This window comes from Physeter macrocephalus, chromosome 7 (genome assembly GCF_002837175.3).
Source record: "Physeter macrocephalus isolate SW-GA chromosome 7, ASM283717v5, whole genome shotgun sequence".
Taxonomy (NCBI): Eukaryota; Metazoa; Chordata; class Mammalia; order Artiodactyla; family Physeteridae; genus Physeter; species Physeter macrocephalus.
Window position 1 is genome coordinate 8456919 of NC_041220.1, and position 14507 is coordinate 8471425.

The following is a 14507-nucleotide window of genomic DNA, read 5'->3' on the forward strand; positions in this document are numbered from 1 at the left end:
AGGTGTTTGTTCTTTAATTCTTCTAGGTCTTTGTTAAACATTTCTTGCATCTTCTCGATCTTTGCCTCCATTTTTTTCCCGAGGTCCTGGATCATCTTTACTATCATTATTCTGAATTCTTTTTCTGGAAGGTTGCCTAGCTCCACTTCATTTAGTTGTTTTTCTGGGGTTTTATCTTGTTCATTCATCTGGTACGCAGTCCTCTGCCTTTTCATTTTGTCTATCTTTCTGTGAATGTGGTATTCATTCCACAGGCAGCAGGATTGTAGTTCTTCTTGCTTCTGCTGTCTGCCCTCTGGTGGATGAGGCTTCCTAAGAGGCTTGTGCAAGCTTCCTGATGGGAGGGACTGGTGGTAGGTAGAGCTAGGTGTTGCTCTGGTGGGCAGAGCTCAGAAAAACTTTAATCTGCTGGTCTGCTGATGGGTGGGGCTGAGTTCCCTCCCTGTTGGTTGTTTGGCCTGAGGCGACCCAACACTGGAGCCTTACCTGGGCTCTTTGGTGGGGCTAATGGCGGACTCTGGGAGGGCTCACGCCAAGGAGTACTTCCCAGAACTTCTGCTGCCAGTGTCCTTGTCCTCACGGTGAGCCACAGACACCCCCCACCTCTACAGGAGACCCTCCAACACCAGCAGGTAGGTCTGGTTCAGTCTCCCCTGGGGTCACTGCTCCTTCCCCTGGGTCCTGATGTGCACACTACTTTGTGTGTGCCCTCCAAGAGTGGAGTCTCTGTTTCCCCCAGTCCTGTCGAAGTCCTGCAATTAAATCCCACTAGCCTTCAAAGTCTGATTCTCTGGGAATTCCTCCTCCTGTTGCTGGACCCCCAGGTTGGGAAGCCTGACGTGGGGCTCAGCACCTTCACTCCAGTGGGTGGATTTCTGTGGTATAAGTGTTCTCCAGTTTGAGTCACCCACCCAGCAGTTATGGGATTTGATTTTATCATGATTGTGCCCCTGCTACTGTCTCATTGCGGCTACTCCTTTGTCTTTGGATGTGGGGTATCTTTTTTGGTGAGTTCCAGTGTCTTCCTGTCGATGATTGTTCAGCAGTTAGTTGTGATTCCAGTGCTCTTGCATGAGGGAGTGAGCGCACATCCTTCTACTCTGCCATCTTGCTGTCTTCTTTCTGTTCAGACGAGAGATGTCCCTCCTGTTGACTTGGAGGCTAATCCTCTGCCTGTGCTCAGGATCTCTTCTGATCTCAGAATTCTCCCCTAGTTTCCTCTTTTTTTCTTATATCCTCAATCTTTCCTTTTTTTTTTTTTACCGGGCCCTTCCCATTAATGTTTAAATATGCTGCATATCCAGCCTTGAGAACAGTGCCTGGTACTATGTAGACCACCAGTAAAGACTTGTTGAAGGAATGAATGCATGAGTAAATGATAAGAGCTCAAGCCTCTTTTATTCTCAGAAATGCTCCCCTCAACTCTATATCCCTCTCTAGCTCATTCCTGCCTTCAAACCTTCACTCTTTAGCCTTTCTTATCTCCTCTTCTTTCTCATGTGTCTGGCTTCCATCTCTACCATTCCACAAAAACTGCTCTTCCAAGGCCATCCAGGGTATCTTTATTTCTACGTCCAATGAATATTCTCAGTCTTTTACCTTACTTGACATCTCAGCAGCATTTAGCACTGTGATCTCTTCCTCCTCTTTGAAACACCTCCTTAGATATGGCACTATCCTCTTTCCTTTCAGGAGACTTTTCATTCCGCTTCATGTACTCCTTCCTCCTGTATCCATCACCTAGATGTTGTTCCTTGGTATTCACCCCAAAACCCTTCTCCATGTAACTCGGCACATTTTCCTAAGAGAATTAATTTCCTTCCCTGGTATCAATTACTTTCTGTATGCTCACAATCCCCACATATGTATTTCAATTCCTAAATTCTGTCTTGAAAAGCAGACCCATATATTCAACTATCTTTTTTTTTTTCATTTTTATTTTCTTGGCAGTGCTGCACAGCGTGTGGGCTCTTAGCTCCCTGACTAGGGATCGAACCCCCGCCCCTTGCATTGGAAGTGCAGAGTCTTAACCACTGGACCACCAGGGAAGTCCCTCAACTATCAACTGTACGTTGTCACCCAACGACTTCAAAATTTAATGTGTCCCAAATGGAATTTATCTTTTCCCCGCAAACCTGCCTCTGTTCTTGTGTTTTGTCTCAGGGGAAGGTACCTCTCCTTACACTGGCTGGCCTGTGCCAGGGACCTAGGCATTGTACTTCTCTTCCTGTCAACCTAACTTCCTGCTTCCTGCCTCCACGTATTTCCTATGAAACATCGTCTTATTATTTCTGCATACTGTACATCTTGAATATGTTTATATTCTCAACTACATCTTGAATATGTTGATATTTTAAAATATATTTGAATGTGTTTACTTTTCTTTTTCCCTACTATAACTGCCCTAATTCAGGTTCTCATCAACTTTTGCCTGGATTCACCACAACAGTTCTCTGGCTTATCCACAATGTAAACAAAAGAATCTTCCTTAAGTACAAATCCAGTGAAATCACTCCCTTGTTAAAAACCCTTTGGGGATCCTCCAGTACTGTGAGGATAATGTCTTTAACTGGCTTAGTAGGACCTGCATGATGTGGCTCGTTTCCCCTGTTCATCTAGCTTGGAAGGTTTTCCTAAAGATTAATGTGGATATATGTTAATCCACAGTATGTCATAGGCACTAAATAAATAAGACTCCTTCACCTCGTCATTGAATCCCATTTTTACACACAAGGAAAATGAGACTTGCTGAGGATAAGTGGCATGCCCCAATTCGCATAGCTAGTTAATAACAGAGCTGGAATATTTGAGCACATCTAGTTCAGAGCAAAGGAGGTTAAAATTCAGGACAACACTGGCTGCAATTTATCTTGTCCTGTGGATTTCTCCATCCTGCGGGAATAAATGTGTATGCTTACAAATAGACATTATTTTTCTTTCCCTAGCTGAATCCCAAAGCAGTAACTTGTTTACATGTCCTGACTGAATATTTAATATCTGCTTTATTGGCTTATTGTGTGATAATTCTTTCCCTTCTTCAAAATGTAATCATGGCCAAACCACAGTGAACAAACAAGAACATTAGAAGCAAGTCACAGAACTTTAAGCCCTTCCTGCTTCTCCCAGACAACCACCCAGCACAGGGCCTGAGTAGGCCCGTATGCTGAAGAGCTGCCAGAAATTTCCAAAGGAACAGTGAAGTGCAACTGGTTTCCTTAAATGGTCTCTCTTTAAATTTGCCTCTGGATCACTCCTTTAAAATCACATGCCATATAAAAGGGCATACATAAATATGTCCTGTCCCAGCTAAGTTTTTTTCTTGATAATGGTGGAGGGGGGTGGGTCGGGGCAGCTGTCCTTGGGTACATTTTATCTTTTCAACATGGGAATTGGAAAAAACATTGTTAGCCCTTTTTAGGGATGTATATGAATTTGTAAGTACTGTGCTTATAGAATAGGTGTTAGAAAGGAAATTGGCATTATTTGCATGAGACTGGGTCTTAATTGCCTGTTAATTTACTATTGATGTTAACAGGGTGTAAACAGTATGTGGTCGCCAGTCTCCACTCTGGCCCCCAATGATCCCCATCTCTTGTGGTCTCCGCCCACACTGTAGCAGGGTTAGACTGTGTGACAAACAGAATATGGCAGAAATACGTCACTTCTGAGATTAGTCCTACGGGGAACTGCGGCTTCTGTCTTGGACTCTCTCTCTCTCTTTCTATCTCTGTCTCTGATCACTTGCTCTGGAGGAAACCAGATACCATGTTATAAGCAGCACTGGGCAAAGGACCACATGGTGAGGAACTGAAGCCTCCTACCAATAGCCATGTAGGTGAGCTTAGAGCAGGTCCTAAAGCAGATCCATACAGGTAAGGGCCTCCCAGATTCCTGATCCTCAGAAACTGTGAGAGAGATTTTAAGCTTCTAATCTTTAGGGTAATTTGTTGTGCAGAAATAGACAACTAATACACAGAACTAGGTGCTTACAAAACTATTCATTCTTTGCTCATTGCAGTTGTACTTATTTCACAGAATAACATTGTAGAGGAAAAGGACCTTTTCTGCTTATCTATTTCTCAATAAATAACTAAACCCTCATATTCCAACTCTTTCTTTCCAATTTCAAGCCATCATACATATGCATAAAGAATATTTTTAGAGTGAAGTTCACACAAGTTACCTCTTTGGGGGGAACTCTGACCTTTGATGAACTTACTTTATTTCTTGGCTGCATAGTCATCCTACATATACGTATGTGGTGAACACACGGGTAAAACCTCTGCTTTAGAGATTTGATGTTCATTGTTGATTTACATTCTGTGAGCAGTTCTGACAGCTCATTTTTTGAACATCTTTCATATCTCGATTATTAAAAACAGGCTTGCTCATAAAAATCAACTGTAACTTAGGAAAAGAAAAGGAAGTACATTAAGACATAACCTAGCAAAACAGATGTCTACATTTAAATTCCTCCGCTGCAGGGGGAATTCCTTTTGGATTAAAGGAATAACACCTGGGCACAACTGGTGAAAATCTTTAGTGTGTTGCTAATAAATTCTAAGATTCTTCTGGCATCTCCCATTTTCAGAATCAAGCTTGCTGTTTTACTCTTCACATATGATTTTTTAAAGTTTGGCCCACTACTCAGGTTAAGGAAGGATATAAAGTCCTTCCTTCCTTCCGTAGAAAGGTAGCCTTCTGAGATTTGGCTCACCTCTCTGGATTCGCATCACTTTCTTAGGCTTAGCCAATTTCTGAGACCTCAGTGCAGTTACCCCTGAAATATTCACCCTTGCTACACTTGGAAACAGAGATCATAAAGGGAGTAAGAAATAACCTTGCAGTCTGCCACCTTGTGGTCTCTAGGTTTCAATTTGAACACACAGCAGGACCTGTCTATGAGGGCTGCAGGGCTTCTTAGGGCTTATCTGGAGAAGAGGACACCCCTCTCCCTGGGCTGATGATGAATTTACCTTCTTTAATTTCAAAGCAGCGACCCCACTCCTCCAGGGTGATGTGCTTATCTTTGTTGGGGTCACACTCTTCAAAGAAGCGCGTTATGCAGTGTTCCAAGGGCACCAGAGATGCCCGCAAAGGAGCGAGCTCAGAGTGGGTCAAGACTCTGCAATGAGATCAATGGCAGCCAGTTAACTGGGTTACTAACTTGTGTATGAACAGCTAACTCTTAGGACCACCAAGGGCATTTTTCTTCCCCAAGGCTGCTGAGGACGGCAAATAAGTAGTGCCTTCATGAAGAGCTACAAATGAAACAAACGATTTGTGGGTACGACAGACAGCTTTGGGGATGTCAATTCATAAGGTTTCCTTCTTCCCTAGGAACTATCCTCCCTCCACCCTAAATTTATAGGGCTGCACCCCAACAATCCTGTTTATACAACCTGGCTCTTACCACCGGCCGTACCGGATCATTCCAGACGTAGGTGCTTAATCCAACTGGGGCCAATCAGATTAGCTTCAGAATTTAGGATCAAGAATGAGAGTAGAAAGAGCCTCTCGGGAGGCTGGACCCTAACGTGTAAACTTGGGAGCTTGTGGAATTGTGGCCATATTCTGTTATTTTTAAAGCAGCTCTTTTCTTTCTTTCTTAACTTTTTTTGATGTGGACCATTTTTAAAGTCTTTAAAGTCTTTATTGAATTTGTTACAATATTGTTGTATATTTTGGTTTTTTGGCCGCGAGGCATGTGGGATCTTAGCTCCCTGACCAGGGATCAAACCCACGCCCCCTGCATTGGAAGGCGAAATCTTAACCACTGGACGGCCAGGGAAGTCCCTCAAAGCAGCTTTGTGTTTAGACTCATAACCGTATTTGCTTGACATTTCTGTGTTCTAAAATGGAACTGGGAAGTTTCCTAAATCTGTTTAGAATTCTTGGGTATAGATAACTAGACATTGTATGAGGGAGATGACCTAGTTCATGGGAAGGTGGAACGTTTTTACCTGTCCCTAGGATGTTGATCCAGTTCACTAAACTGCCAGTGCACAGGATACACATACATGTGGTAGTTTTTCTTAAAGTCTCTTAAGAGAAGGTCAATTGAGTGGTCCCCAGCCAGGAGTCTCTTTTCATCCAGGTAAATTTTCTTGACCTGAGATTAGGAAGGGAGATGATCATTAGAGAATCAGACAAGTGTAATGGAATTATCACTTGCTAAACTTTACTTGAAGAGTAATCCTAACATGACAGAGGAAAACAAACCCAGAATGTTATTTGAGAACAAATTACATGTCTTCTAATCAACACTACAGCTTTCTGCATAGAATAACAGCTAACATTAAAAAAACCCTGGGGTTTTCAGAAGAAATTTAAGTCGTTTTTTGATCTTTTAACCAAGTGATGTTCCTCACATTTCTTAAAACTATAAAAAGGTTTCAATGAAAAGGGCTGAACTGACCGAGACAAAATTGTTCATTTGTTGGTGAAAAGTTCTCTTCTTCCCCACTGGCATACTCCATTCTTTTTTTTTTTTTAAGATTTATTATTAATTAATTAAACTTATTTTTGGCTGCATTGGGTCTTAGTTGAGGCACGTGGGCTCTTCGTCGTGGTACGCAGGCTTCTCTCTAGCTGTGGCGTGGGCTCTGCAGCTGTGGCGTGCCAGTTCCAGGGCGCATGGGCTCTGTAGTTTGCGGCACTCGGGCTCTAGTTGAGGCGTGTGAGCTCAGTAGTTGTGGTGCGCGGGCACTCTAGTTGAGGCGTGTGAGCTCAGTAGTTGTGGCGCGTGGGCTTAGTTGCCCCGCGGCATGTGGGATCTTAGTTCCCTGACCAGGGATCAAACCTGCGTCCCCTGCATTGGAAGATGGATTCTTTACCCCTGGACCACCGGGGAAGTCCTGGCATACTCCATTCTTAATCCTTTATGTATTTCCATCCAGTGCCTGCCGCGGCTCAGGTTAGCCCTGGCGTGATGCTGCTTGGCACCCCCATTGAAATTTCCCTGTTTCGTATCTAATGTTCTCAAGGCTGTCTGTGGCAATGTGTTGTTAAAGAGAGAGGATAGAAATTATTTAGGGGCAATGCATATAAAACCACCAGCTTGTGACGTTACCTATTAGTGCACTGAGTAACTGGAAGCAATCAGAACAGGACGTCTACTTGTTGTCATGAACACATCTACCAGTTTCCCTCCTTGTCGCCATGCATGAAATTCCTTCGTTCCTCATCTACTAAGCCCAGCCGCTCACTGGTGCTCAGAAGCTCACCCCTTCTCATCCACTCAAGAATACCCTGTGGCAGTTGGGCACCCTTCCTTCTTTACTGGATTATTTCCCGAAGCATGCAAACATCCTCTGTCACCTCCCGCTGGTAGATAGGACCCTTGAACTCACATTCCTCTCCACCTGCCCCCCATTTCACTTTTCCCCTTTACAGCAAAGTGTCTTCTAGACTTGCTGCTTTTACGTCATTCATCCTATTCTCTTTTGAACCCTATCCATTCAGGCTTTTCTCTTGCAAAAACAGCTCCTGTCAAGGTCAACTATGACTGTCACGTGCCAAATCAGGGGCCAACTCTCAGTCCTCATCTTAACCTGTAAACAGCATTTGACACAGTTAATGCACACCCTCCTGCATGTTTTATTTTGTTCTTTATAGCATATTTCATCCCACCTGACATGACATATTTGCATAAATGTTTATTTGCATACATTTATACATTTGCATATATGTTCATATTTGCATACACGTGTATATAAGTATACATCGTCTCTTTGCCTAGAATGTAGGCTCATGAAGGCAGAGATTTTTGTTTGGTCCCTTGCTGTATTTCCAGCATGTAAATCAATTCCAGGTACCTGGTATACACTCAATAACTATCTGATGAATGAATTTTCCCTGGGAACTTCTAAGATTAAAATTCTGCACTTTTTAATCTTAATATATTACTGACATTGTTAATAATGGATTTCCCTTATATCATAAATCTATGTCTGGCCTATAAAGGCAAAAAACACGTTTAGATTTAAATAACATGCCTGGGCCTGAACACATAAACGCTGAATTGAGGTTCACTTTGCTCCACAGAGTTTGCTCTAGGGATGAGTTCAAGAGCTCTTGGTCAGACCTCTGCCCTGCGTGTAGGAATCGAGTGGTTTGGCTGCGTCCCAAACTTTGAGGCGTGAACCATGACCACTACTATTCTGTCACTCCATGGGTGTTAACTAGGTGTGGTTGCTGATAGGCAGAAGAAGGGCTGATACACCCCTCCCCCCCCACCCCCCCCATCCCCTGACACTTTTTTCCTCAAGCCCCGTAGACAGACGCTTAGGTAGCTGGCCGTGGATAACTTACTTTATTTCTCTGCTTCTCATTTAGATATCCAGTGTGCTCAGGGTTAGGTTCATAAAGCTGCATGAGGATATTCTTGAGCCAGTCTCTCATCCTTAGAGGAAACTGGGTCACTTCAAAGTCCGTACAAGCAGGAATAGCTGTTCCAGGCAGAAAGTAAATTGATTTTAATTTTGGGGTCTTACTCTGGTCCCAAGGAAAGTCCTCCTAACAGGACGCTTAACAACTTCCGGGGACTGACAGCATCCCCACTGCCCCTCCCTCACAACAGTGGTCCTTAACCCTGGCGCCATAACAGAATTGCCAGGAGTGTTTTAAAAACATACCAGATGCCAGCTTCCATTCAAAGAAATTCTGATTTGATTGATCTGGGGGTGGAGCCTGGGCATCAGGATGTTTTAAAAAGCTCCAGAAGTAACTGTGGTGTGCAGCCAGGGCTGAGAACCACTACTCTAGAATCAGAGAGTTGGAATTCAGAGGTGGAGGTCACACGAGCTACTTATTAGGAGAAAAGAGAAGAAGGCAGAAGTTAGCTTATACTGTGGAAATAATGTTAAATCTCAGTGGCTTAAAGGAACAAACATTTTTTTCAGGTTTACTGAAATATAACTGACATACCACACTGTAAGTTTAAGGTATGCAGCATAATGACTTGACATACATATATTGTGTAATGATTACCACAGTAAGTTTAGTTAAACATTCATAACCTCATATAGTTACTTGAATTTTTTATTTCCTAGTGGCGAGAGCTTTCAGGATCTACTCTCTTAGCAACTTTCAAATATACCATACAGCAGTGTTGACTACTATGTTGTACATGACATCAAACGTTTATTTCTCTGTCCTGCTACGTGTCCCCTGTAAGTTGGCAGGAGAGCTCTGCTCATCTGTCTCTCCGGGGCTCAGGATGGGGGAGACACCGCCATCTCAGCATCATCTGAACACGAGGTGAAGAGGGCATGGAGAGCCATACACCAGCTCTTAAATGCTCTGCCCAGAGCTCCCATGGATGATTTTTGCTCAGATTTCACTGGACAAAGCAACTCACATGGCTGCATCTAACATCAAGGGGGCTGAGAAACTGAATGCTCTCATGTGTCTGGAAAGACAGGAGAGGTTAGTGGGCACTGCTGACGGGGAGAATCACTTAGCGACCAGGAGATCCAAACACACTTGAGAGTATCCTGGGGAGGGAAGACAATTTCAGAAAATTCTGGAAGTCTACGCTTTCACTAAAACTTCTCGGCAAAGGCTGAGCTCTTGGAAGAGGACAACTAGTTTAACAAAATCCCAATGATTCATCTGTTATCAAGCGGATCACATTATCGCAGTGGTTCTGAACCCCGGCTGCACATTAGAATTGTCTCGGTTACTTTAAAAACAAGTGAAAAAACAATGCTAAGGTTCCAACCCAGTCCAGTTAAATCAGAATCTCTTACAGTTAAAGCCTGGGCATTATTCTTCTAATTTTTAAAAAAGTCTTCCCAGTTATTTTAATGTGCAGCCTGGGTTCAGAACTACATGCACCTTTTGTTGTTGTCATCTGCATATATATGAGTACATATATATACATATATAATTCAGATTCACCCAAAGCACTTTCAGCAGTGGTGGCTAGACGCTTACCTTTGCAGCCTCCAAAATAATCCAGCTGAAGTTGGTGCCCCTTTTTGGTCCCCTCCAATCTGCACTTAGTAGCAAAGAGATGGCAGGAGCTGGCATAGGTCTGATTGTCAGTGCCACAGACCTAGGAAAGACAAGTATGAGAAAAACCTCAAGCTTGGGAATGTTCGTTGGGAAAACACTCTGTTCCTTAAACTCTGTCTAATGAACTGCTGTTTCTATTGACTGTTGTTTAAGTATTAGATGATAACCTGGGCATTTACCTTTTTCTTTAACACAAGATTTCAATTGCAAATTACTTTCATTCAAATCACTAACTGTTTGATGTCCCTTAAAGACCATTTTGTAGAATCCTTACTTGGTCAAGGAGTTTTGCAGGAGGACAAGTCACTGGATCTTGGCAAACACAGTGGGGTTTTCCCTGTTGATCAGCCTTGCAGACGTGTCCTCTTTTACACTGGAAGCTCATGCAAGAATCTAACAGAAAAGTTTGGACAGGAAACATGGACAAAGCTAAATTGAGTACGTAAACTCAAATTCATCCAGACAGTTCCATTTTCATGAGTAAGAGAAAATGTGGGAAAACATTAGAAGCCTTTTTAATGGATGCGTTAATTTTCAGGTGGGACCCTCTGGCTCCAGACTATTTTGTATAATAGTCTAGATTTCTTTGCAGTTTGGATTGGGGATTTAAAAAGAACAAACGACTTTTCTTGACCTGCCGGCAATGGTCATAGTCTGACGTCTACAGAGCAGTTCTGTGCAAGTTGGTCAAAAGTTAAATAAGCCACGAGAATTTTATGGTTGAAATTCAAAATTTTGTGATTGGGGTATGTGATTAAGACTTAGGTCTTTGTTAAATATGGGATCTCAATTCTAAGTTATGGATTTGAGTGTAAATAAGGTAGAATCAATTTTTCTTCTTCGAAGCAAAAAGACTTAGAGAAAAAGAATTCTAGCTTTTGCAGTAATATTGTAACTGGATTTCCAGTTCGTAAACACAGTTACCATAGTTGTAGATCAAATGTGCACACGAGAATGTGAACAATTTATGGGAGCATTTCCTTGGGGAGGAGTGGGGAGAGGAAAAATTCTGTGCAGTAGTCACCAATGAAGGCTTGGGGATAGCCCAACACAGCCCATTCCGTCTCTCTCCTCATAGAGTCACAGACTTCTTGCTTAGCCCGTACTCACCGACACTGTACACCCTTGTGTTGCCTTCAGTTGAACTGTCATCTTCATTCGGTGAGCTTTCTGCTTTCTTGGCCTTTATAATAACAAGAGCAGAAGTTGAAGTCTATTTTAGGGAAAGCCTTTACATAATTTATATTTCCACTGTGCGTACCTTCACAGATCTTTTCATACTCCAATCACTTCAGATCTCAGAAGGAGGAGACACCAGCCGCAACCGTGGAAATAGACAGTAACCCACTGAGAACAGGAGCCATTTCTATCTTTGTGAACTGGGTTCAGTGCTATATCTCTGGGGATTACCCAATAAACATTGGAACTAACATCAGAAGTGAAGTTGGAACCTCCCCTTTGGTTTGTGAAAACAGTAGAAATGCGGTATTACCATGTGATTCTATAGTTAAGACATGATTACATTAGTAATCTCTGTGATGCCACTGGGAAATGTTTCTTACCAGGTTTCTAAAATGTAAGAAAACTCCTGCCTTAGAATGGCAGCAGAGTTCTCAGGAATCGAAGTTAGTATTCACCTTGCCCACCCAAAGCTGTGCCAGGTACTCCTGGTGGGTGGCTGCCAGAGTTTTGCATGAAAGCTCCAAATGATTAAACAACCAAATAACAATATGTTTCTTCCCTTCCCTCACCCTGTTGCCGTTTCCCGGTTATCATTTTGGTGTGTGTTGGCTTCAGAAAGCTGTAGCTGAAGTCTTTGTTCTTTGCCTTTATAGCCAAATCGATAAACATTGCTGGATCTCTTAACGCTATTATGTTAGAGGCATTTTGCTAGACATTGGTGGTCAACTTGACGATGACCCGGCACCTGCTCTCAAGGCGCGAGAGCAGCGTTGTCATGCCTCTCATCCCTCTGATCGATCAGAATTCACCACCCTAGTTAGTGCCAGGGACGTTCAGCTGCCAGCATCTGCATCTCTGTGCCTGGAAAGCCACGGCACTCTGTATGGCCTGCCCAAGGACAGACTGGGAGTGCTGGGGAATTAACGCCTCTCCTAGTAATCCTCAGCTTATATAAAAGCCACAGCTCCCTCACTCTCCAGAGGGGATAATTCAGAGGAATGTGTTTTACATGGCTTTAATTACGTACCGTGGATTAGCTTCCTTTCCTTCCCTGTATCACTTCTCCACTCCTCTTTGTTCCCTGAACTTCTCAAACAAACTGCACTAAAATCCAGGATATGCTTCTAGGGGAACCCAAATAAAACAGGCATTTTCAGACTAATGAAATGATGGAGATGTAGAGAAAAATAAATAATTATAATACATTTGAGTAATGTACTAAGAGATAAGCACAAGGGATTGCAAGAGCACAGAGAAAGGTCATGGCTATTTTTTGAAAAGCTAACCACTTTATCGGACAAGCAGCATTGTAAATAATCTCACCCCTCGGTTTTCTACAGGTTCACTGGCATCTACATTCTCATTCTCACGTGCTTTTTCTCTTTGCTCCTCATACGTAACGTGATAGTGATTGGACTGAGCTCTTTCATTCTCCAGGAGAGCCTCGCTTGGGCTGAAGTGCTCCTCGCTGGCACTGTGCCCGGGGCCACCATCGCCGTCATCATCAGTGCCATGATTTCTGGGCGTGATGGTACCACCATCCGTAGGCTCCACCAGCAAAGGCTCAGAAAGAGCCTTTTTGTCCATCTCCTCATGGTTGCTGATAACTTCAAGGCCAGGCTTTCCTTCCTGGCTCTGCCATTCTTCATCTTGATTGGGCTTACTGATTTTTGATGCAGTTTCCTCTTCCATTTCTGCATTGGAGTTCTCCTCTTCTTGTTCTTGGCCACCCTGTTCAAATTCATCTTTCTGCATCTTGCTTGCTTGAGTCGGTTGATAGGACTCTTCCAAAATATCATCAGACTGTGTACTGTCTCCTTCCTGCGTGCCGTTAGAACGCTCCTTGGGAACTTCTCTCTCCCTTTCTTGGTTATCACTGTGGGCACCAATTTTACCTGGCTCTTTTTCCCCTTCCTCTTCTCCATTGGGGATATTTGGATCCTGCTCTTGGTTTCCTTGAGCACTGAGGTCTTGGCTATGTTTGCTGCTCCTGTTCAACTGAGAATATGAGTCATTTATAGGTTGTCCTTGGTTTTCCTCTGTCTCTGTGATGCTTTCTTGTTGATTAGAAGCTACAATGGAACTAACATCATGACCAAGGAATCTCTCGGGGAGGTTTTCCTTTGGAGGCTCACTCATATCTTCTTTTAGGTCCAATGTACCTTCAGTTGGTGTATGCTCCAAATTCTCAATTAAGTCACTTTCACTTTTCTCTTGATCCTGTGATCCCAGGTTTTGGCTGTAACTCTGGTCCTGATCTGCTGACTGGTCATGGTTTTCCTCCTCTGACTTTAGTACTGAAGATTTTTCAGGCTAAAAAGAAAAAAGTTTACCCTTGAAACAAATGATAATGTCATATCTACATCATATTTACAATTCATGAGCCAACATTAATATTTCTTAATTCTTTTTCTTCACATAATGTCTTATAAACTTATTTTTGATGTTCTTCACATTCGATAGCTACAAGTTTAACCTGAACTTGAATTTTGTGAAATAAAGCAATTATGTAGCACTTCAGCCCAAGAAGTAAAACTCATTAATCCTCACAATTCTGTTAGAGATTGGAGGCAGTTGATGTGATCATCAACTTAAAAAAATTAAACTTAGAGTGAATAAGGTAGTCTCTTTGACCACGCTTTAGAATTGAGACCTTGGGAGACAAAAGTCTGTACTAGTAGAACCATGTTACTTTTACCTTATGAGTGGGATGGTCTTCTATGGACACGTCAGTTTCCTTTTCATTTTCTGCATCTTCAGCCCTTACAATGGGGATTGCAGTGTGCTCAGATGTTACCAACATTTCAGCCTGTTGGAAGGAACTCAAGGAATCAGCAGTTGGGTTGGAATGATCAGATAGGAACCTTGCTTGTGTCTGAAAAAATTAAAAACCGGTTTGTTATTCATGCCTAAATGTTAATGTTTAAAATTTCTAGCTACTTTTTTCTTGCCATCATTGTTAGTAGTAATATATTTCGTTTATCACATCAGTTAAAAGATATTCTCTAGAATTTTTAAAGATACAAGCAAATAGTCAGAATATAATCTTAAGGGAAAACAAAATCCCAATCATGATTAAGAAAAAGTTATATATGCAGAGAATGGGGGAAGATGGGGCCAAAATGATTTCACTAATAGCAACCTTTGATTTTTGAAATTATTTTCTGTGTTTTTCAAACTTTTTTTTTTTTTTTTTTGACGGTACGCGCGCCTCTCACGGTTGTGGCCTCTCCCGTTGCGGAGCACAGGCTTTGGACGCGCAGGCTCAGCGGCCATGGCTCACGGGCGCGGGCGGGCCGCGGCAC

The 14507-nt window shown here is 42.7% G+C and overlaps 1 protein-coding gene and 1 long non-coding RNA gene across 2 annotated transcripts in view; one reads left to right on the plus strand and one right to left on the minus strand.

Annotated features, from left to right (window-relative positions):
* Positions 1-14507, plus strand: part of LOC129392231 (uncharacterized) — a 35581-nt gene that overhangs the window by 10936 nt on the left and 10138 nt on the right. The gene's annotated exons all lie outside the window — the stretch shown is intronic.
* Positions 1-14507, minus strand: part of SPARCL1 (SPARC like 1) — a 59881-nt gene that overhangs the window by 6098 nt on the left and 39276 nt on the right. Inside the window, exons 3-10 of the mRNA XM_007108920.4 lie at positions 13901-14077; positions 12526-13515; positions 11131-11203; positions 10295-10413; positions 9940-10060; positions 8314-8450; positions 5964-6112; positions 4977-5125 (exon numbers count right to left, since the gene is read on the minus strand). Of these exons, the coding sequence (XP_007108982.1) occupies positions 4977-5125; positions 5964-6112; positions 8314-8450; positions 9940-10060; positions 10295-10413; positions 11131-11203; positions 12526-13515; positions 13901-14077 (1915 nt within the window). The remainder of the gene's footprint in view (positions 1-4976; positions 5126-5963; positions 6113-8313; positions 8451-9939; positions 10061-10294; positions 10414-11130; positions 11204-12525; positions 13516-13900; positions 14078-14507) is intronic.